The sequence below is a fragment of the Saccoglossus kowalevskii genome, chromosome 18 (assembly GCF_978046115.1).
Source record: "Saccoglossus kowalevskii chromosome 18, keSacKowa6.1, whole genome shotgun sequence".
Lineage (NCBI taxonomy): Eukaryota > Metazoa > Hemichordata > Enteropneusta > Harrimaniidae > Saccoglossus > Saccoglossus kowalevskii.
Window position 1 is genome coordinate 10,152,860 of NC_140658.1, and position 24,363 is coordinate 10,177,222.

At 34.5% G+C, this 24,363-nt stretch overlaps 1 protein-coding gene across 2 annotated transcripts; it reads left to right on the forward strand.

The window, feature by feature from the left end:
* Positions 1-80: 80 nt before the first annotated feature.
* Positions 81-22,626, forward strand: LOC102805839 (protein FAM91A1-like). 2 transcript variants are annotated; one of them, XM_085493363.1, is made up of 22 exons: positions 81-291; positions 2,389-2,473; positions 3,175-3,384; positions 4,155-4,222; positions 5,553-5,582; positions 7,812-7,928; positions 8,708-8,798; positions 9,294-9,356; positions 9,937-10,043; positions 10,568-10,716; positions 10,928-11,043; positions 12,311-12,408; positions 12,654-12,740; positions 13,228-13,313; positions 14,597-14,725; positions 15,913-16,000; positions 16,163-16,273; positions 16,497-16,610; positions 16,956-17,019; positions 17,457-17,871; positions 18,452-18,521; positions 19,115-22,626. In XM_085493363.1, exons 1-22 carry the CDS (start codon positions 220-222, stop codon positions 19,259-19,261), a joined length of 2,517 nt encoding a protein of 838 aa, XP_085349489.1. In that variant the 5' UTR covers positions 81-219; the 3' UTR covers positions 19,262-22,626. The 2 variants fall into 2 exon arrangements, with proteins under 2 accessions (XP_085349489.1, XP_085349490.1); XM_085493364.1 differs by lacking the exon at positions 5,553-5,582.
* Positions 22,627-24,363: the final 1,737 nt, after the last annotated feature.

Sequence of the window (24,363 nt, forward strand, 5' to 3'; positions counted from 1 at the left end):
CATTTTTGAAAATTATGTTGGAATTAAAATCATTTGGTTTTAACCGTCTGCATATTGTCGAATATTTTGATGAAAATTCCAACGTGGGGATAGTCGACATGGCGGTGTTTCTCGTAGGGAGTTGATGATATTGTTTTGATCGGTGAAATAATTATTGCTGAATCGAAACAGCAAGTCCAGCGCTTCGCATTTTGTCACACTCTAAATTACTAAACCAAGATGAATGCAGACGTAGAATTTCACATTCGCCATAATTACCCGTGGACCAAATTACCGGCCAACATCAAACAGGTCTGTCGAAATTGTCAAGTTTTCTTCTCGCAATCATGTCCATTACTTGATCGTAATTTAGGATAACAATTCGATTTGTCTAGAATTTAAAGCCAAGAGGTGACTATTTCACTGACTGTTCTGGTCGGTTTTGCTGTTCTGCGAAACAGTAAACGGTTAGAGCCGATGTAACTCGTGAGATCTACGGAAAAGGGGGAGGGTCATCCTTTAATCTCTGAAAAGGGGAAGTTTCGCGTAATTGTGTGTGTGTGGGGGGGGCATGCTATTATAACTACAATGTACTAGTAACTCGGAACTCGTGGCTTGGAATAATTGTGAACAAACAAAATATATATCTTCTTCAGCTGGATGGCCATGTATGGTGGCTAATTTTCATACCAATGTATATTTACCTAATTCTTTACAATACATATACTCTCAATGTAACATATGCATTCTAATCATTTTTAGAAATATTTATAAATTGCACAATTCGAATTCAAACGAGAGGTTTCTATTGGCTGACAGAATAACTTTGGAATATTTTCAATTGTTGTAAATTGCGCTCGTTGATTAGCTGGTTTGATTCAACTGCCTTTGAAAATATTTATAAAGATGGAGGAATTCCTATGTTGTGCCAAAAGTAAATCAAAGATTTATAAGTTCAATATATGCAAGTTGTGTGATTTAAAATCTAGTGTGAGTTGTGTGATGATTCCAAAATCTCAATACAGACGTACGTTTCTAGAAATTCTTACGCAAGTTAGTACGTCTGTGAAAACTGATTAGAGTTCATTCGAAGGATGTTTTTGACAGTGTTATTGCTTATTCACAAAGTGTGTGATGTGCGTTCTGTGTGTTTGAATACAGTGATAATCAAACTCATTTTTGTTTACACAAGTGACTATGATGTTTTTGGTTAGAAATACGTTTGATTGACATGCACGAAATGAAATCACGTTGAGCACTCGCATAGTGTGAGAGTACACTACTCATGTGATGTAACCATTTCACCAACTTTTTTCACCATAAATTCACAAAATAGTCCGGTTTATAGTCTGCACTTTCCTTAAAAAAAATAAAATTGACTCAAATTTTGTCTGTTGAAGAATAGGAGAAAAAAAGTGAAGCAAAATTTAGGCGAGAAAGTCTGGTGGTGAAAGGCTCACATATCATCATCTTTAGTTATGAACGTTACTTCCCTTGATCTTTTAAATCCATGATTATATCTTGAATATTTTTATTTTATAATTTATCAACTTTCATTGTGCATTGAAAATAAGATCTTTGAAGAAAAACAGTCCCCTGTAAACATATTTGTTTTACTTTACAATCAGACAATTGTGACCAATAGTGTTGCAGTGACTTCAACAGTCCATGTTTAGTAAACTCAAAATGCTGTGGTTGCATTGTCTGACTGACATGTGTAAATATTTTATTGAGATGTGAACTCATTTATCGTAAAATCTGTATTAGAAACTGCATCCTTAATAGAAGCCGTACTCATTTTTTTGAAAAAATTAACAATCAAAAATTCTACATTTCTCATATGTGTAGATACTCTAATCTACATCCCCTCTGTTGCATTGTACCATTTTATTCTAACATGGCTATGCGCCCTCCACCAATCAGATCTCTGGATTCACAAATTATATTCTCTGTATAAATTGAGAGAAGTTAGTTAGAACATGGCTTTGTCAGCTGATCTTGATTGACAGGAGATCGCCAAAAGAACACACATGATTGGTTAATCTAATGCAACATTTTAATTAATATTGGAGGGTGCATAGCCATGTTAGAAGCCGGTTATAAAATGACACACCCTTTATACATGATTTTGAAGTCACTCGTGACTTCATAACAATGTATAAAGGGTGTGTCATTTTATAACCTATACATAGAAGCTGCAGCTTCTAATACAGATTTGACAGTAGTCACGAATTCCCACAGCCAACTTTATAGAATTTTGGGGGGGCATATAGCTACACATATAAATTTCAGAATTAGTCGGCTACATTGTATCATACACTAACCTTGAGCAAACACAGCCTGATATTTGCTGTTAATCATTTATTTATGGAGAATTCATTTCAGTTTGTGATTATTTCTCTTTTGCAGTTGCTAGGAAACTCACAGAAAGAATATGAAAAGTCTGTTTATAACTTCAGTGTGAAGAATCAGCTGAGATTCAAAGGAAATTTAAGTAGGTCATTGTAATGGCTGCATGTGTATATGTCATACATACAGTATATGACTTTTTTCAGTTTCTCTGATGTACAAATTCATAAACACTACACTACATGCAAATCACTCATACCCACTGGCGATGAACCACTTCTTTGATGTCAAGGTGGTGCAGTTGGGTTTAAATATAGTAAATCTGACAAAAACATTATTATTTATTGATGGACCACCACAGACTTTATGTCGCATAAATGAATTGTTTCTGGGGATGCTTGTCTCAGGAGCTGATGTTGTGGTTTTGTCTGTCTTTACATATTAATGTTAATATAATATTGTTGTTTGTAATAATTGTATTTTGAAAAAAAAAATATGGTGAATCTAAACCAAACTGGAAACAAACAAACAAATTGTTGCAGTCACTTTTACATTGGCATTTACAATGTCGAGACAGGTTTTACTAATTTGTGATGAAAAGATGGGAAAAACCAATGTACCCCACCATTTTACCCTAACTCGAAAGCTAGTCCTCCCACCCCAAATTCAGTTGTATATGTTCCTTTTGATAACTATAGGTTTGAAGGTGCATATACAATTAACTTGAGGTTTAATAAAGGGTAGAGGTTGGGTTAAAGTTAGGATTAGAGGTGGGGTACTGTACATTGGAAAGTCTTTCTAAAAGATGAGTTACAATGCTTGTTATTTTTTATATAATATTTCTAGTACGTCAAGTGAAAAAAGATGAGAAGAAATACTATGAAGGATTACTGAAGTATAGCCAGGACCATCTCATGTTGTATCCGTATCACCTGTCTGATATCATGGTCAAAGGACTACGAGTCACTCCGTTCTCTTATTACTCTGGCATGATGCATGATATTATGTCAAACGAAAGAAGTTACGATTCACTGCCGAATTTTACAGCTGCCGATTGTAAGTTTGATGTATTATCTTTTGCGTCATCTCAGCTCATCAGACTGCACAGCATTCTTGTCAGGTTTATTGATATTGTCCATACAGGGAATAAAGGTCACTCACATCACGAGGAGTAGGAACAATATTATATTAAAAAAAATTACAAAATATAATATTTTTTATCTGCCCCCTCTTTATATAATGGACTTGTCTCCTTGCCAATAGCCTTCACCATCTAATAACATAATGGAATGCCCTGCTTCATCAATAATTATGGAAGGGGGAGGGGAAAAATATATCTGGTAATTTTTTTTAATAAAATATTTTTACTACTCGCTGTGCTCACATATGTAATTTTGAACTATTTTTAGTTTCCCATTGTGGTGACCAAACTTGGGAATCCCTACAGACATTACAAGGACATGTCATGTTAGAGTTCTTGTAAAAGACCTCTATAATAAAGACAGAATAATCCTTGCAAGTTTTCAGAGTTTTCAAAGGATCAGAGGTCAAATGGTTAAATTGACCAAACAATATTATTGACCTTTGTCTGAAATTGGAGCATCCAAAAAAGTTTTTATTTGCTATTTTGTGCTTCAACAAGAAAAATAAATTTCAGCAATGCATTCTTGTTTTTCTTATCATAATTTTTTTTTGACACAAGGAACAATGTACAGAGTTACATATACTAAGGAATGTTACCATCTAGAAATGTTCTCCTATGTTACATTTTTACAGAATTGCTGAGGACCTGCAAATTGTTATTTTTTTCTTCTTCATATTTTCAGGTTTGCGGTTGTTATGTATTGGTAGAAATCAGTACATTGATATTATGAATCAATGCAGGTCATCAAAGGTTAGAATCCGACACACACGTTGCTTGTGTGCTCGTAAACTAGTTTTATATTAAGCATGATTTATTCTTACCAATAAACCCATTCATCTGATATGTTAGTCTGAGTACTTCATCAGATCCACCATCTTGTTATCAGCTCATCTTTAAGTTAATATAATCAATTAAAGGGGTCGATAAATGTTTGATTTAGAGTACATCAGAATTATGTCTGAGTACTTCATCAAATCCACCATATTTTTCTCAGCTCATTTTAATATAATCACTAAAATGGGTCGATAAATGTTTGATTTAGTGTGCTTCAAATTCACCATAAGTAATCATGATATAACCACTAAAATTGGCGGTAAAATGTTTGTTTTGAAGTGTCGGTAGTTAAATATTCTGAAAAATTTCTTTTTGTGTAAATTAAACTTTGGACTAGCTGGCAACCATGTTAATGAACATACTTTGAACTAGTCAACAAATTTCTGACATTCTTATTTAATACAACATCACTTCCAAATGATCTGTTCCAGAGAACTATGTGCAAGTTCTAAAGAAATATTCATTTCATTTGTTCATCTTTTTTGCAGCCTTTTTTCCCAATCATGAAATCGTGTCTGACACAATGAAAAAATTAGCCTTTACAATCATTCATGCATTTTTCATCTTTGAAAAATTCTCAGTACAGTGTATTTGCCTTATTAGTAGCCCTTTCCAAAAGACTGTCTCTCTGGGTATCCCACACATCCATGAACATACATTCAGTAAACCCTGTTAAACTTTTTTAATGTCATAATTTTTCCCATTACCCATTTTGCAAATTTATTATATTAATATCTCATGTGTTTCTATGGTTAATATTTATGGAAATAATTTTTTTGTTTTTCAACAACCAGTCATAACATTGCAGTTTATATTAGTAAGCCATTTTCTGATTAGTTGACAAATTTCAAGAAAGATTTCTATATTTTATAGTATAAGGTGACCATTGGACGAGTTTTGAGTTATAGTGCTAACAGTCAATTTCTAAATGACGATGGGGGTGATTTCTAGCTTGTACAATTTCCCAATGTTCTGGTGAGCTATATTTGTATCGAGTGGGTCAAAATCAACCTCCCTTCGCCGACGAAATTGAACCGTTTTTACACCAAAGCGTGCAAGTTTCTATTAGGTGGTAATGAAACTCAATACTTGTCTATTATGATACAATTGAAAAAGAACAGTACCTACATTGATTATAATCAGATGGGGGCACAGTGTTGGACCCAGAGTGGCTGTCAATCTTCGCTAGAATCTCTCCTCCATTTCAGCCAATAATTTTATTATTTGCATGTTTTCATTTTCTTAGCCAACCATACAACGCCCTGGTAGCATACAAGTAAGTTTATTAGTTTGCAAATGCTTTGTTTCTGTTCTTACCTAATTTAATTCTTTCCAAGCTGCATGATTCATTTTGCGTGTTCATCCATGTTTCTCAATCAATAACCTGCACCTTTTTTTATATGTGTTGAGTTCTGTAACTAGCACTGAATTCTCATTGACTATTACATCACTGTTATGATAATGGCTTTAGTCACTTCTTGTAATCAAATTTTTAAGTGTGTGTGCATCAAAATGTTATGTTCATATTTACTCTTAGTATCGGTGGGGCAGTTTTGGTTTGATGGGTATGTTGGGCTGGTTTGGGATGTTTGATGGGTTAGGGTATTTAGGGTTAGGTGGGCTGATTTAAGAATGTGGGTGTTTTGGGTTGAGTGGTTTGGGATCTGTGAGGGAGGGATGTTTTGGGTTGGGTTGAGTAAAGCTGTTTTGGGTTGGTTTGAAATGTGGGTGTGAGGATATTTTGGGTTTATTAGTTTTGGATGTGTGGGGATGTTTTGGGTTGGGTTGAGTAGGTTGGTTTGAGATATGTGGGTATGTGAGGATGTTTGGGTTGAGTGTTTTTGGATGTGACGGTGGAGATGTTTTGTGTTGGCTTGAATAGGTTGGTTTGAGATGTGTGGGTGAGTTAGGATGTTTTGGGTCGAGTGGTTTTGGATGTGTGGTTGGGGATGTTTTGGGCTGGGTAGTTTTGCATGTGTGGGTAGTGATGTTTTGGGTTGGATTGAGTAGGTTGGTTTCTGATGTGTGGGTGAGTGGGCATACTTTGGGTTGTGTGGTTTCGGATGTGTGGGTGGTGGTTGAGTGGTTTGGTTTGAGTTGTGGGGATAGGTGTTTTAAGTTGGTTTGGGGTTTGTGGGTATGTTTTGTGTTGGGTTGGCTTGTTTTTTGTGTGTGGTTGGTTGGGGATATTTGGCCGAGTGTATAATTGAGTACAAATAAGAAATACTTTAATAAATACTAAGTTGTGCACATTGTGGTAATGCTTATATCTCTTTGATTTTCACTCTTTGTTCTAAATCTTTCTAATTAGTAATTGACAGAACATTTCTCAAGTCATGCACATTCGTTATAAAACAAATTAACTAGACTAACACAACACCTATAATGTAAAACATTTATCAGTAAAGTTATTATTATATTCAATATTTTCCTTAGATTAATAATAGTATCTAATTAAAACTACAGTTGTAATTTAATAATTGCATTATGTTTGTCTTTACGTATCGGCTTCTCAATGTCTAGGTGAAACCTTACATGGATTTGCTCTCACTGACATTGATGCCTTACATGAATGTCACTGTAATGGCTTCTACTATTCAAGAAAAAATTGGTAGATTGATCCAATGATATTTTTTTCTCTTGTGTTTTTGTTTGAACTTAGAAATTAATATTTTTTCTTAGAATTCTTAGCAAAGCTACAAATAAATCATTTTGAAAAGCTAATACCTGCATTGTAATGCATTTGTTGACACAGATGAATTGTACTGTTTATGATTTGTTCAGTTTGTCTGATACAAATCCTGAAAAATATTTCACGATAGGATATCATCGAAAGTTGAATCAAGTGAAATTATTTTTTGCATACCCGGTAGTTTATGAAAAAAATGAATAAAAATATATTATTTGTGTAATATCATGGTTGTAGTAAAACATTAATTTCAGCTTAAATTAATTATGTTTAGTTCAGTTTAGTTTAACTTCCAATCTTGGATAGACTTAGCTTCAGTCCCATGCTGTTGTGATACTGTGACTCTGGCATGGGCAAGCTGCTCTCAGTAAGAGATTGGGGAAACTTTGTTATGGTTTTGTCAATTGATCTAGATACAATATATATATATATATCGTGTGCTAGAAGTTATCGTTTATTTATCTTTATGTATTTGGCCGAAATATATGATTTAGTTTGTAAACATGGTTTGGTGTAGCGATTACTGCTATCATACTCCACTTGTGTATAATTGGTTGGCAGCATACAATAGACAATTCACTTCACTGTTAAGGCAACATTTTCAAACTGGAATATGGCAACTTGGTATACGTTGAAACTCAAGTAAAATTTTGAGAAAAATTACCATTGGAAGTCTGCGTTATGTATGAGTCGTCTTTACCAACCTTCTAATTTCTGTTGTCACCATTATGCTGCTCAAACTGAATCAAAACTGAAGATAAAATACTCAAATATAAGATGTCCATGTAATAATTTCATTTTGACAACCCTTTACAGAAATTCTTTCGTCGAAAACCGATACGAGATTTATTGCCGTTAAAACCAGTAGAAGAGATTAACATAGAGTCGTGGTGGATAGTGCAGGCTGGGTACATAACAGAGGATGACATCAAGGTAATGAACTTTGTTTCACTTATTGATTGGTCAATTTTAGGATAATATAATTAATCATTTGCTTCATATTAATCAAAATCTGTATATCTGTATTTGATTGAGCTGTGAATTTTTCACATTGGTATTATAAGCGGAACCAGGGATTTTTTTAAACAAGGGAACAGGAACGCAGCGCCCTCATGCCATGGCCATGCACCCCCTTACCCTCGGATTGATCAGGGATCACATGTGGCCACAGTCTTCAACTGTGACCTGTCTGATAGTAATTTCGGCCCCAAGGAAGCCATAGGATGCTCCATTTTAACTTAGAATTATCAAAAACTCCACACTCTGGTAGGGAGAATCCCATCTCCCCCACTTGGTGGCGCCACTGAATTGCAGTGCTCCCTCTTGCAGCTTTTTTCTAGGAAAACCCTTGGTGGAACCGTAGATCCGTAGAAGAACACACTTAAAAATGTCAATACTTTGGTAGTCATTGTTTAGATGGCCCCATTTGAGCCTAACGATCCTAACTTTGCTCGTTATTGTAACAATACTAGAGATAGAATGAGATAAGTTGTTTCTTTATTATTGACATGTAGATTAATCACAAATTTCTAATAAGGTATTTAGGCTCACGATTGACGTGTGTTGTTGCTGACACAAGGTATTAGTGTCATGTCTAACCTTGACAGATAAATTTTTCTTTAATTACCTGAGCAAGGGGCAGTTAATGATCTATGCCATTCTTTGCCAGTGTAATCATAGATAGGTTGTAATTATATCTTGTATATTCTTAGATGTGCTCCATTGCTGAGAAGAATGCTATTGATAAAATAATTGACAGTGGTCCACAGCTGGCTGGTGACATGGACTATACTACTGTACATAGTAAGTTGCAACAATGTGCTTTCTTTGGTCATTTTTACTTTGACATACTTAGTTCAGATCTTGAGATAATACCATTTTAATTTTATGACAAAGATGTAATCTTTTTGAGTTTAGCAAGACGAAAAATCGGGAATTTTGAAGGTGTCAAGAACTCTTTGGGGTTGCAGTCACAGTTTTACGATGTGTAAACACATTCTCAAATTATCAAGTGTGAATATTTTGTGGTGAAAATATGAAAATATATGAAAATAAAACCATAAAAAAACTATACAAATACATGCGTGCTGCTGTATAACCACACAGGGTGCTGGTAAATGAAAAAATTAAAAATAATTAATCAGTACCAGCAATTAATTATAATTTGTGTTCTTTTCGTCAAATTATTGATGAAATTAAAGAAAATTTGAATAATATTGTCTCATTTCACACTAACATCAGAAGAAGAGCCTCTTAATTCAAATCCAGTAATTTTAACAATTTCCTTCTGATTTTTAGAACTTTATACAAAGGGATTAATTTATTTAGAAGTTCCCATGGCTGATGATGCTTGTATAATTGGTAAGTCTTATATGCATGTTACTGTATCTCAGTAGAGGTCAATGACCTGATGATAAACACCTACATAGGTAGTGTGATTCACTGGCTGGCTTCGTTACTTGTTTAGGGATAGTTAAGACCCAGCAAAATCAACAATTTTATTTTAATTCAGTATGAAATGAGTTTAAATTCATTGAAGTTAAAATCCCATTACATACAATAATAAGAAACTAAAAGAAGTAAAGAAACACTTAAAGCGGGAGGGTCGTCACCCGGGAACTGAGTCCCACATGCTAAAAGCGCAAAGGCTCATGGGTAGGCACTTATTTGTAAACAATGACATGCTATGTCCATCTGACGTATGCACAGGTGACGACTCCCCCGCTTTAAACCATAAGTCACTTCATTCAGTGATAATATTGGAGTTCACTGTGTCCCATATCCTGATATCCAGTTGCATGGTGCTGATAACTTGAGAAGAAGAATTGAAATGTGCAGTTTGTGGACATACATACATATACATGTATACAACGTCACAACTTCTATGGAACGAAAGATTCCTTATACATAATACCATGTACCAATCTCTCTCATTTCACAGTACCACCGCTGGAAGGTTTTGTAATGAATCGAGTGACAGGTGATTATTTTGAAACGTTGCTCTACAAGATATTTGTATCCATAGATGAACACACCAATATAGCAGAGGTACGCATGTTTATAAAGATATCCCTTCTCTAACTCTGGGAGTGGTTCGAGTTTTTGGAAACATAACACAGTGCACGTGCATACATGTGAGCACAAAATGCTGTCTCTTGTTAAGAAGTGTATTATGCACGACTGTATTAAAAATCAATATTTGAGCACTGAACTATAAATAAATAGAAACTTTGATTTATTTTGCGAGTGAATATGAAGAAATTTCGGGACTATTGAAACTCTATTGATTTTTTTAAGTTTCAACTTTGTGTTCCATAACATAATCCTACGTGCAATCATTTTACGATAATTTATTTTTCTGAAACCATATTCAATGTTTTTCAAAACTGTTTTTGATTCATTATGGCGTTTTAAATCATATTTCATATCTTAGAAGGGTTCATGATGGAAACTGTCACAGTGGCAGAGGAAATCAGATGATGATGTCATGACCTGCACCAGATCTAGATGATTTTAACAGCTGTTTCGTACTCCATATTTGATTCCTGTTTGATTGTGATATTATTTTACAGCTTGCTAATGTGCTCCAAATTGACTTACAACTTGTGAAGAACGCAGTCTCTGTTTACTGCAGACTGGGATTTGCTAAGAAGAAAGGAAACGATGTGGATCCCGACAATTTACATCCGAGTTGGAAAGAAAAACAGATGTCAGTGAGAAAGTAAGTTGTATACTAGGTTCTAATTGGTTAATAAAGTTCCTCATTTATTTAAAAAAAATATTCATGCCCAGTTCCATTTAAGCGTCACTGTAGTGCAACACAATTTAAGATTGTGATGTGAACATCACATGCAACTAATATTGGACATGACGTGAGGCAATGACTTTTTCCTTTCAGTGTCATAAATATATTTCTTATACTGTTTTAACAGACCCAGTCAAGAAGAGCAGATGTTAATTGATTGGACAACTACAATCAACGAAAGAGTGTCATCGACATCGGATCCATCAGAAGGCACGCCAGAAACCGCCAGTGTTGATGAAGCAGGTAAACAATATGTATGCAGAGAGAATGATGATAAAATAATGTAGACAAACTTTGAAAGTTACAAGATGTCTAAAAAATGTTAAATTGGCTGCACATCAAATTTACTTTTTAGTTTCAATCTACCATTCTTACATGGCCATGATTTAATTCCAACCGTTGATATTCCATTTCACTCGGTGCATTGTAATCACTTTTGTGGATGTAAAAATGCATACTGTTAAACCACTATAAATTTTCACTACTGGATGATTTTATGGCATTTGTGTCGCTGACTCTCCATGTTGTAGAACCCCAGAGAAATTTTCACAGCTCTAAAATTTCATGATTTGAATATAATCTTAAATTTTGCTATCTATCCTTGTAGTACTGGGTTTAGAGTGTCTGAATTCCCATCTGGTTACACTCTCTGGTTACACTCTCTGGTTACACTCATAATCCATTTACACTCACCATCTAGTTACACTCACTATCCGTTTACACTCACTATCCGTTTACACTCACCATCCAGTTACATTCACCATCCGTTTACACCCACCACCCAGTACACTCACCATCTGGTTACACTCACCACCCGGTTACACTCACCATCTGGCTACATTCACCATCCGGTCACATTCACCATCCGGTCACACCCACCATTTGGTTACACTCAACATCTGGTTACACTCGCCACCTGGTTACACTCACCACCTGGTTACACTCACCACCTGGTTACACTCACCACCTGGTTACACCCACCACCGGCTACATTCACCATCTGGTCAAACTCACCATTCAGTTGCACTCACCATCCATTTACACTCGCTATCCAGTCACACTCGCTATCCGGTCACACTTGCTATCCGGTCACACTCGCTATCCGGTCACACTCGCTATCCGGTCACACTCGCTATCCGGTCACACTTGCTATCCGGTCACACTTGCTATCCGGTCACACTTGCTATCCGGTCACACTTGCTAACTGGTCACACTCGTCATCCAGTCACACTTGCCAGCCGGTCACACTCACCATCCGGTCACACTTGCCAGCCGGTCACACTCACCATCCGGTCACACCCACCATCCGGCATATTCAATTGGCTGTGTCATATTGCACGCTCTTAGCATGGAATAAATTCTGATAATAAGCATACTTGTTGTCACACTTATGATATTAAGCATACTTGTTTGAGTTGAGTATTATTACAGTACTTTATGCAGCATTTACTTAAATTACTAGTATCATGTACTATTTCAATGGTATTCATATTCTTTTCTGCCTTCACAGAGACAGGTGTAATAGGTGGCAGCGGCCACTGTAAAAGAATTGCTTTCTTATTCGATTCAACTCTGACTGCATTCTTAATGATGGGTAATTTATCACCAGTAAGTATTCATGCAGCCGTTATTCCAGAGTGACAAATTGTTTCCATGGTAACAATATAGCCATAGAGTCACTAAATCTCAATTAAAAACCATGTATAGTGTAAAGTCAGTGCTTTCCAATTTATGGTTTTCAGGTAAATTCAAGTGATGCATAATATATAAATTGTGTAATACTGATACTGGTAAATGAGTGTCTTCTCCATTTTGAGGAAAAAGCTTTGCTGATTGTTCTGCTATCATTTCAGGGTCTGAAAAGTCACGCTGTTACAATGTTTGAAGTTGGTAAATTGTCGGATGAATCTCTTGATAGTTTTCTCACAGAGCTAGAAAAGGTAATGTATGTGTTAAATTCGGAGATAAGACTATAGTACATACAGTGAAACATGTATAAACCAAAACTCTGTGTCAACTGTAAACCTGTCTTTAACCTAACATCATAGCCACCCAGCATGGTTATGGGATTTCTTCCTGTTGTTGGCCAGGATACAGAATAGATTAGACCATAGTATATACATGTACCACAACCATATTACATATTAATCACTAGTGTTACAGTATGGGCCGGCCATAACATGAAATTTAGCCAGTCCTAGCCCACCTTGCTTTCAAAACTGCCACATATCTAAATTGTGCAGTGTAATCTCATATTAGTTACAAAGACTGTGCATAAATATGTCTCATATTAGTTACAAAGATAAATACTACTGTAATAAATTATCTTAGACGATGATACGCGCCTTACAAAGTTTTTATGAAAAGACAAGGTCAGCTGATAGCCAGCAAGGAAGTTATGTTAAACTTTACTGTATGTCTATTTAGGTGCCACAAGAAAATGTTGCTGAAGGAGAAGCGCAGAGATACTTTGACCATGCTGTGACACTTAGGAATACAATACAATTTTTAAGGTTTGTATAATAAAAAAAACAATGTAATGTGAATGTCTCCTGGGAATGCCATGTGAATTTGAGCATTCTATGTACAAGATTATTTTTTAGCTCCGCTGTCGACTTTGCCGAGTGGAGCTTATCATATGAGTGATTGTCCGTCGTCGACCGTGTCAATGTTTTACTTTTTCGACTTCTTCTTGAAAACTACAGGCCTGAATGATTTGATACTTGGTGTATATGTACCTTGAGTAGACCTCTCTTAGATTTATTTATTTCATGATATCTTCAATTCTCTAGTTTTAGTGAATATTTTTGTTGAAAACTTCTTGTTGAAAACCGCTTTCCTTTGATATTACATATATAGGTACTACATGTGGACCTCTCTCAGATTTGTTCATTTCATGATGATATCTTTAATTCTCTAATTTTGGTGAATATTTTTGGTAAAAAGTGATATTTTCGACTTCTTGTTGAAAACCGCAAGTCTGATTGTTTTGATACTATACATATTGTTCATTTTCTAATGATTTCTTCTGTTCTTTAATTAAAATGTGCATTGCTAACAGCGGAGCTATCTCAGCCGGCAGGCTGCTTGTTTGATTATATTCCAAGACAAGTTATATCACGAATGAACAACATTATTATTTACAGTTTTTAATAGGTGATTTTCAAAACAAAAACATGCTTAGGCAATAGAATATGAGCAATAGAACATAAAGTAGTGTGTTTTGAACAAATATGAGACAGTGTGTTTACGAAAACCAGCTTTAACTTGACAGTTGACAGGACATTTTGTTTGTCAGTCAATGCAGATAAATAATATTTATAATTTCATTATTCAGCAATTTAAAATTAAATAAACAAAAACAAGATATGCCACAGTATTTGAGCAAAAATTAATTCCAGCTAAAATAAAGTATTTTACAGTATGTAATATGATTTATATTAATTTTAATTAATGTAGTTTTTAATAATAGATCAGTCATTAAGAAACATGCAGACATGTGTTGGTCATGGTTAAATAAATGATCTGTATGGTTTCTACCTGCTTAGGGGGTCCATTGTTAATAAAAGCCATAGGCTGATTGGTCATGTAACTTATGGCCACTTAGGTGAGCCCGTTTTATGTCATAATACACTTTTGTGTGTCTACTGCCCTGATAGTTGGAATTTTACCAAATTCTTAAATGACAATTTATCAATTTACAAAAACACATAGTTATCTCTCAACTTATACATTTTATGTTAAAACCATCACAGAATATATTGATGCAAAGCCCTGTATTTTTTCTTCTGTTCAGGCACAACAAAGACATCACGCTGGATCCAGAGTTACATAATGGTGGTATGTCTATAGATTTACTACGATGTGAAAGTTTGCTAGGATTGGACCCAGCCACTTGTAGTAGAGTACTCAATAAGAATTATTTGTAAGTATAACATTGTAGATAAAACTGAAAAAAACTCAATTGTTTGATATTCTATGCAAACATGAGTAATAAAATATGAATTTGATATTTGAACTTGTGGTCAGTGTTGCACTTAGAGAAGTTAAGAGTTACTAGTCTGTAGCCGCAGACGAAATATTTATGATTATTTTGCAAATTATGGGATATTTTCAATCAAACATGACAGGTTTGAAGAAATTTAGCCTGTCAAATAAAAAAAATGTGTACTTGTGTAAAATATGGAGTGCCTGACAGGTAGACAGGTGATTGACTATAAGCCTGCATATATGGAGTACTTGACAGGTAGACAGGTGATTGACTATAAGCCTGCATATATGGAGTGCCTGACAGGTAGACAGGTGATTGACTATAAGCCTGCATATGGTGCATATTGGCGTAGTCAGGTGATTGACTATAAGCCTGCATATGGTGCATATTGGCTAGCACTTTAAACATTACCTTCATCATATTAGTAAATACTGTAAAAGGGTTAATTATTCACTAGGTTTTAATTTTGCTTATTTTGCTGACTGGAAAATGTGCTAATTTAAAACCTAGTGAATATGTAAAATTGAGCATAGAACACATTATCTAAATGACAAAATCGTGAATTTAAAACCCACTGAAATTCAGTGAAATTAAAACCCAGTGAAAATTAGTCATTATTGTGTACCAGTGTCAGTTTCTCTGGATTTTCCTGATTGGGGGATAGTTTACCTTACTTTATATTGGCTAAGAAAATAATCACCAAATTACTGAAACAAAAAGTCTCACTTTGAGCTATCTAAAAATTAGTAAAACGTGGCATAATAGAGCAATTGCCTAATAGAACTTAGGCAATGAGTATCAATTCTCCCCTGTCATCGCCTATACTTTTCTTGCAAATATGGTTACTCAAGTCAGGAGAACAGTTGAACGTTATGACGGGAGAAAATGGTAGACTATTTGAGGGACAAAAACAAGTCTTGTGGTTCTCTCGCTCTCCATGAGATCTCAGCAGCCACTTACATTCTAATTCACATTTTGTGTCTATACATGATTGGTACATTTGATATACACTGAGTGTATTTCCATTGATGTGAGTGGGTGCCAATTATGCATCAACTTTCAATCACCATAAATAACCTACATTTTGTACTTTTATTAATTAAATGTTTATTTGTTCACAGGTTACTTGTTTCCATGGCTCCCCTTAGTAACGAAATTCGTCCTGTAAGTAGCTGTACACCACAGCATCTAGGACCAGCAGTACCCGAGGTGAGACCCACAGCACATGCTCTCATTACTCACTTTCCTTGTCATAGTAATGTCCCACATTACAGTTTTGAAATTGTTGTAATGCAGTTTTGTATAATTGATTGTACCTTATATTGACACACAGGCATGCCACACTTAGTTTAATACTGTCTTTCATTTCAGGTGAATTCTGTGTGGTTTAAATTATATTTATACAGTCAAGTCAAATCTGGTCCACCTTCACTGCTGCTAGTTAAAGGAACCAGACTTAGAAAATTACCGGATCTCTTCCAAGTGAGTAGCTATATACATTCTATATCACACACTCTTAGGCACTCTTATGAATGAGTGCTGATATGGCATTTTACAGACCGGTGATTTCTACTTTTTCTTTAGATGTATAATAACGTATATCGTAATACTTGCTAGGGTGCCTTCTGTTTTACAGTGAACCTATCCCTAACACAATTGTCGTCAGTGTTAACAATTTTAAACACATGTATTTATATTTCTCTAGGATTATGAAAGGTTGTTGATCACAACATGGGGACATGACCCGGGCCTAGTTAGTACTTCCAATGTCTTGTTAACTTTAAACGATGCATTGACGCATTCTGCTGTCCTCATACAGGTAATAGTTCTATATACTTCACCAGAATTTCTTGTTTTAACAATATTTTGTATTCATATTAATAATAATAATATACATTTTTTTCAGTCCATGTCACGAAGCAAAATTTCAAGATATGAATAATAATGTAATTTTATAATGAAAACTAGTACAAAAATGTGATCTTTCTCGCTTTTGTATCTCCAAAGTGATGGCTCCAATTTTTTGGTTGCCTTCGGAATTGTGAAAATAAAAAAAATATGTATGGCCATAATGACATATAATCTTCAATTCAGCCCAAACTTCCTAAAACTTTTTAAAACATCACATTTATATATTAAATGTATGAATTAATCCTAATTTCAGGCCCATGGTTGGCAGAATGACGGGGAGACTGTGTTTGTACCTTTCCCGCTTTCCAAGAAAACAGGTTAGTAGTACCGGGTAGTATTATTACACCAGTCTTTGCTAAGTGGTTGTTGTCTATGCTTGAATAGACAACACTCTTCTATTGTGTTGCACTTGTGTTCATATTCTTTGAAATACCCAGTTGTATTTATATTTAAATCCATCATATGTCTATGTTAGTCTAAACTGATTTGTAATAATAAGGGCTTGAAATTGGCAGAGACCATAAATCCATGATAGCCTTGAACTTTTACTTGAAAGTATTGGTGTCCTTCAAAATAGTTGAATATGTTTATTCAATTACTGAATTAGTCAATTGGTCATTTTTTTTCAGATTTTTGGTCTTGAAATAGGTTGCCCTCAAATACTGAATTAAAGCCCTGAATATTTCACACTTCTTTCAGTGATGTGATGTTTAAAAGATATAATGAATTTACACTTGTGATCTTTTTGTTTCAGGAGTATTTACAAGAAATAATATGGAAACTCATCCGGCTATCAGAAGTCTGGCTAAAAGGTTTGATTTGAAACATACATGTGGCTACGTCACAATGCTAAAAAGCTGTAAACCAGATTACGCCAATATACAAGCACAACAGGTGGTCGACGAACTTCAAGATGCAACGATTGATCTCGCAGATGGTGATGCGAACACTCATAAACAATCCCCACCGAGCAACCTAACAGATGTTACCACGGCAATGAAGGAGAAACTGACCCTGGATGTTCAAAGGGACTCAAGTGCCGTTACAGTTGACAGTGTGGATGATTGGGTACCGCTAGACTTGTATTTTGGTATTCCGTTGTTCGACGACGTGGTCAATAAAGACGTGTGCCAAAAAATAGTTGACCATAAGCTGTGTGATAAAGAGAGGTATGTCGACAAAATGTTGTTTGTAACTATTTACATGTCAAAAACTATGTGTATTATAATGCATGCTATGGTAATCTCAAGGTGTCTGCATTACTAGGCATAGTCTCATACTGTAAAATGACTAATTTTAATTGGGTTTAAATTTCACTGATTTAGCATTTCAGGCATATTCAGTGGGTTTTAAATTCACGGTTTTATCATTTAGATAATGTGTTCTATGCTCAGTTTTACATTTTCACTTGGTTTTAATTTAGCGTATTTTCCAGTCAGCGAAATAAGCAAAATTAAAACCCAGTGAATAATTAACCCTTCTACAATAGATTCGATTCTGGTTTTCGGCAATTTACGGTGCCATCAAGTCATTGAATCGCATGCAGGATTCTCTATTCGACAGTCAAAGGTGGACTATATTTCAAAAGATTTTTGAGTTGTTTTCTGTGTAGTATAGCTTGTTCTGGTAGTGAATTGAAGGAGTGAAGCAATTTGCAAAGTGGGAATGCAACTTTAATATTTAAACCTAATGTACTGTTCTATGCAATAAATCAGAGATGTTAGTATTGACTTTCATTTTATTTTTCAGTTTGGCTCACTTATTACATTCCAGCAGAAAACTATCATTACACTTACTTAATTTTATCAACGAGCAGCAGGTGAGTAGGACCATGATGCTTTGCACTACACTGGTCAATTAACTTGACCTTATCAATGCATAAATTTTTAAACAATATAAAATATGTTGCTGTAGTAACAGTAGATCTTTTTTAGGACAATAGCCAGTAAGTAATATCTGGAGTGCTATTGCAGATACTGTGAAATACTTTATTTTAGCTAGAATTATTTATTGGTGAAAAGTCCTTAAGTGTTTTGTATGGAATTTATTTTCACCGATTTTTGACGAGTTGAATGTAAAATATAGAAAAAAAAGGTTTTTGGATTTTATTTTCACTGATCATTCCTTTAGTAAAAATAGCAAAAATTTATTCCAAGCAAAAATAAAGTATTTTACAGTAGACTTTTTATACCTAATCAGTGTTTTATTGAAGATATTGGGCACAGGAACTGATCAACATATTTAATGACCATATATGGTCATGTGAGCACATTAAAAATGTATATCCTATCCAGAGCACAGGGTTATGATTCAAACAATTTTCCTTGAATTTAATGATATGGTTTTATATTTATCTAATTACATTTATGTAAAAGAACAAACGTAATAGCTGCAATGTTTGCTTTGTTTCAGGACACTCCAGTGGTCCGTGATAACAGTACAGATCCTACACTGGGACACCCACCTGGCATGAACCACACCGTGGAGTCATGTATACCACTGCCTACTAGAAACCTCTTATTTTACAATGGAAAACTCATGGTCTGGAACACATGCTGAAACTTTTTAAAATATTTAGTAATCATTTTATGTGAGACACTGTTCATAAACATTACTGGAGTTAGATTACAAGGTTAGCACCCTCTATGGCCAATATGTAAAAAACTTTTGTTTAAATGCATCTGCTGGCTTCAGAATAAATATTTTTTTTCTCATAGTCAGATTATTTGCAGGGCTCCCCCCGGGGCATTAAAGAGTAGGGGTGCCCAACTGTTTAATTTTAGATAAACAATAGGGCCAATTTAGCATAACAATTAATACAATGGATATGATTAACATTTATTATTGTTATGCAAATTAGCTGGTGATCTATGCTGTTTTTCTGGGGAAAACACTGAATTCTAAATTTATGTCATTAAATTGGGTACTCCAAATGAAATATCAAAAAGTCTACAATACAATTGCAGAAAGTCACTGAAATTGACAATTCCCACTTTGTATTATGTCCAGAATGCTTACCACTGATTATCGTGATTGCCATGATGAATGATCAAATCAGTTAATTGGTATGGCCACATATACTTGAAATACTGAATTACTCAGCTGGTCTGCACTGAAGTTTGTGGTGTTTAACCTTTTCACAAAAGTTCTGTCTTTTAATCACAAATTCACAAAATATTCTCAATTATAGTCTGCACTTTCCTTCAGAAAAATGGGACAAAAAAAGCCAAATATTTTGAGTAAAAACTGAAAAATTAAGTTTCATTTCTAGAAATATTGAAGAATATACTGATAAGAAAAAAGTGCAGACAAATTTTGGCGAGATAGTCTGGGGGTGAAAGGTTAAACACTAAATCAAACATATTTTTCATTATTCACTCAAGGAAATTTGAATAATGATTGTGTTGAATAAGATTTCTTATTAATCTTTAAAGTCTTTATGATACTTACAGAGGAAAGGTTTTCTACAGATTACACAAAGTGGGAATGTACTTTGAGTGTCCATGCTGTAAATCCATTTTTTTTTATCTTGATGATAATTAATATCCATCTCTACCAGTAAAACTCATAAATTCAAAGAATAATTCATCCTATTGAAGATGAGCTTTCCAGAGCCACAATTGTGTCCTCAACGATGCCTTGCATCATCATTAGTTCTTGTGTTTGTAGTCTTAGTCTTGATGTGTTTACCCCCCCCCTCTCAATACATGTATATACCTGAAAACTAACTAAATTTTCATATTTTACTCCAAATTATGCAGTGTTTATTTTTTAGTTTCTACACCAGGGTAACTACAATCAATTCATCACTGCATTTCTACATTATCTCCCTCTATATAGTTTTTAAGTTTGATAAAAATGCAGATTAGTACAGCAAATTACTTATTTGCCATGACATTGAATGTCCTCAAATGAAAAAAAATATAGATTTTCACACTGAGAATTTTTGTTATGAGAAATCCTGATCATTTTGTTATCACTGGAGGAAATATAAACATAATAATCTATCTATAATAATAAATTTATTATATTTTATGTTGAAAAATGGTTTTGGAAATTCGGCTTGGCCTGACTGACGGTGTTTACATGTGTGTAACAATACTGTGAAAAAAAAGTGTATTTCTACCCCTCCTATGTAATGGTGTCCACCCCTCCTTTAAAATGATGTGTACCACACCTGATCTTGCTGAAAAAGGATTTTGCTTCTCAATCACAGGGGAAATTAAAAAATTATTTCATTTTGTATTAAGATTATCTTATACAACAAGATGTACACGTATTAAAACATGCTTTTGACTTGGATTGACAAAACATCCACTAAAACGGAAAATAAACATTTCTCCATTTGACCGTGTGTGGTGCACAAGGTTTCAAAGTTGCGTGCATGAGAAGCTGACTTTTAGTTTTTGCCTGAATAAAAGAACGATGTTTATTGTTTTATAACTGGTCACATGGTATCACATTGGATCCAAATTTGATTCTATGAGAGACGGTGTGTGAGACACTGATGAAGCGCAAGCATGTAATTGACTCTGAAACCTAAATATCATTATTATTGCTCTATTTGCTTTATTAGAAAAAAAACATCTTTCAATACACAATAGTGCACATCAATTAAAATTTGCATTTATTGTATACTGAATCATTCAAATATGACTTATTTAGACCACAGACCCACCGCTGTCATTTACATGAATCCTTGCACTACAAGTAGAGCAAATAAGGTAACTGTAGTACACTGATTCAGTAAATTTTATGGAATTTCATTAAAATGACTTCAATTTATCCAATAAGTTACAAATTACACAATATATTTTATCACTGTATTTGAGGTTTTTTTTTGAATGAGGAAGGTGATGGTCAGAAGTGAAGATAACAAATGAACATGAAAGTACAATAAAATCATACCTTTACGAGAACAAAATAATTTGCACTGCCCGATAAAAAATAATCTTTGATCCCCCCAGTCTCACGATACTGGATTGCTAGAAATTCTGTGTTGAATGTTTTTTATTCTTTATTTAGCGATACATTATTTAGAATTTGTGAATCATGTAAAAAAAAAAAGATTTTGTGCAATCATGTTTTTGAAATGTATTTGTGAGTGTCATATTTTAAAATTTATTTATTTACATATTAAGGTGTAACTTTGTAGAAATAAATTTTTTGGATTAAGACGATATATCAACTTTTAATTTGCATGGCTTACAGCTGGTTGTTTTTGACCTTGATAAAAAGATGGCGTTGCTGCATCAGCACTAGGTTGGTTGTGTCAAGCTCAAAAAGTTGCACCACTCTATCCTTAGTTAAGTTACCAAGGCACTTTTCTCCCCCAAAAAATCACCAAACTAGGGAGTTCATTCAATACTTATAGATAGATGTTGGTCTCCATCATTTTTTTGACAACCCAAAGATGTGTAATTTATGTGGTCTATGTTGCATTCAGAACAGCTCAACAGTAAATGTTCATTTTTAGGGTCACTAATGTTTTGATTTTTCCATACAGGAGAAAAATTGGATAAGAGTCTCCTGATTGGGAGATATTTTTCCAGTATTTTAACATAATTTATTCACACCTAAATTTATTGGGTGATTTGTCAAAAATAAAAGCACTGTCTTGGATACTTGTGTGGATGTCAATTTCCATTTCAGAGGAAAGTGCCTTGCTGGAATAGTGGTGTTCATCAGGTGTGTTTTAAATACAAACAACATACTTAACCTATAGATGTTTCCATGTGTAACATGGGACCCACACGGTTGTGACAATCACCGCTCTTTTAATTTTCCTGCAATGATCTTCCCATATATTGTTCATGTTATCGAACCATGCGATGGGTTGTTTAAAACTGAGCTCTTGCCGTTCTCGCTTATCTCTGTAATTGATTCGTTGTCTTATGAAATTAAAGTTTACATTTCAATTTGCAGTCTCTTGGTATTGTTATTATTGAAGTAATCATTGCAGGTTGTGACTGATAGCCCGCGAGGAAGTGGGGTACATTTACATGAACACCCCCTCCCCTTCCCTCATATAGTTAATGTAAGTAGCAAGTTGCACACAAGTCACTATGAAAGCAGCTTCCTCTTACAGTTTCTTTATTTTCAGAAATCCTTCTCTCAAGCCCATGCAGTGATTCTACTCATGAGCATGTGGTGGTATATATATATCAAATTGGACATGGTAGAAAAGTTATCGAAATGTTATTAGTCCCCGTTCGGATGCAGTTCGAAAACGGGGACTTATGTTTTGACCTCCGTGTGTCTGTGCGTGCGTCCGGACCTGTATCTTAGAAATGCCTGGACCAATCACAATCAAACTTCACACATACATCATACATGATATTATACATATGCACGTCAATTTGTTTCACGATCTGATTTAAGATGGCCGAATGGCGGCCATTTTTGTGCTAAAAATCATCAAAATTAAGCATTTCTCGGCTGTTTACAGATGGATTTTGTTCAAACTTGGTATATACGTTAGACATTATAGGACCATGATGCACATCATTTTCTTTTACGATCTAATTCAAGATGGCCGAATGGCAGCCATTTTTGTGCTAAAATATCCTAAAAATCAACCATTTCTTGGCTGTTTACAGATGGATTTTGTTCAAACTTGGTATATACATTAGACATTATGGGACCTTGATGCAAATAATTTTGTTTTTCAGATAAGATTCAAAATGGCCAACTGGCGGCCATTTTGTATTAATGAATGTGGTTCTCGTGCCACATCTCTGACTTACTTTCACTGATTATGTTCAAATTTTAAATATTTATTTTACATCATGTCATAGATAGACAGATATATTGATTTGACTATCCTATTCAAAATGGCCAAATGGTGGCCTTTTTTGTGCTAAACAATCATCAAATATCAAGCATTTCTGGCATTTATGGATGGATTTCGTTCAAACTTGGTACATATATTAGACATTACAGGTTCCTGATGCACATCATTTATTTTTCAGATCGGATTCAAAATGGCTGTCTGGCAGCCATTTTGTTTTAATGAATGGGCTTCTAGACCCATATCTCCGACTTGTTTTGACTGATAATATTTTCAAATTTTAAATATTCATTATACATCATGTCATAGATAAACAGATATATTGATTTGACTATCCTATTCAAAATGGCCGAATGGTGGTCATTTTTGTGCTAAAAAATCATCAAATATCAAGCATTTATGGGTGGATTTCGTTCAAACTTGGTACATACATTAGACATTACGGGTTCCTGATGCTCGTCATTTTATTTTTCAGATTGGATCCAAAATGCCTGACTGGCGGCCATTTTGTTTTAATGATTGGGCTTCTAGAGCCATATCTCTTAAATGCTTTAACTTGTATTTAAATTTTATATATTCGTTATACGTTATATATATACATGTAATCAAAATGGCTGATTTTGAATGCTGTTCCAGAGCAATATCTCTCAATATGGACATGTACTTGTTTGACGATCAGATACAACTGTCAATCATTTTAATGTTAAAAAATCATATTCCTGTCATATCATGTTATATTCCAGCTATATTACTATAAACAAAACTATATATCTTAAATTTGATAACTAACGGGGACTGTGCCATGCATGGCTTGTTAATTTTATATATGGCGAGCTTCCCATAGTTTCATTTATTCTGATGTGGTTCCAGC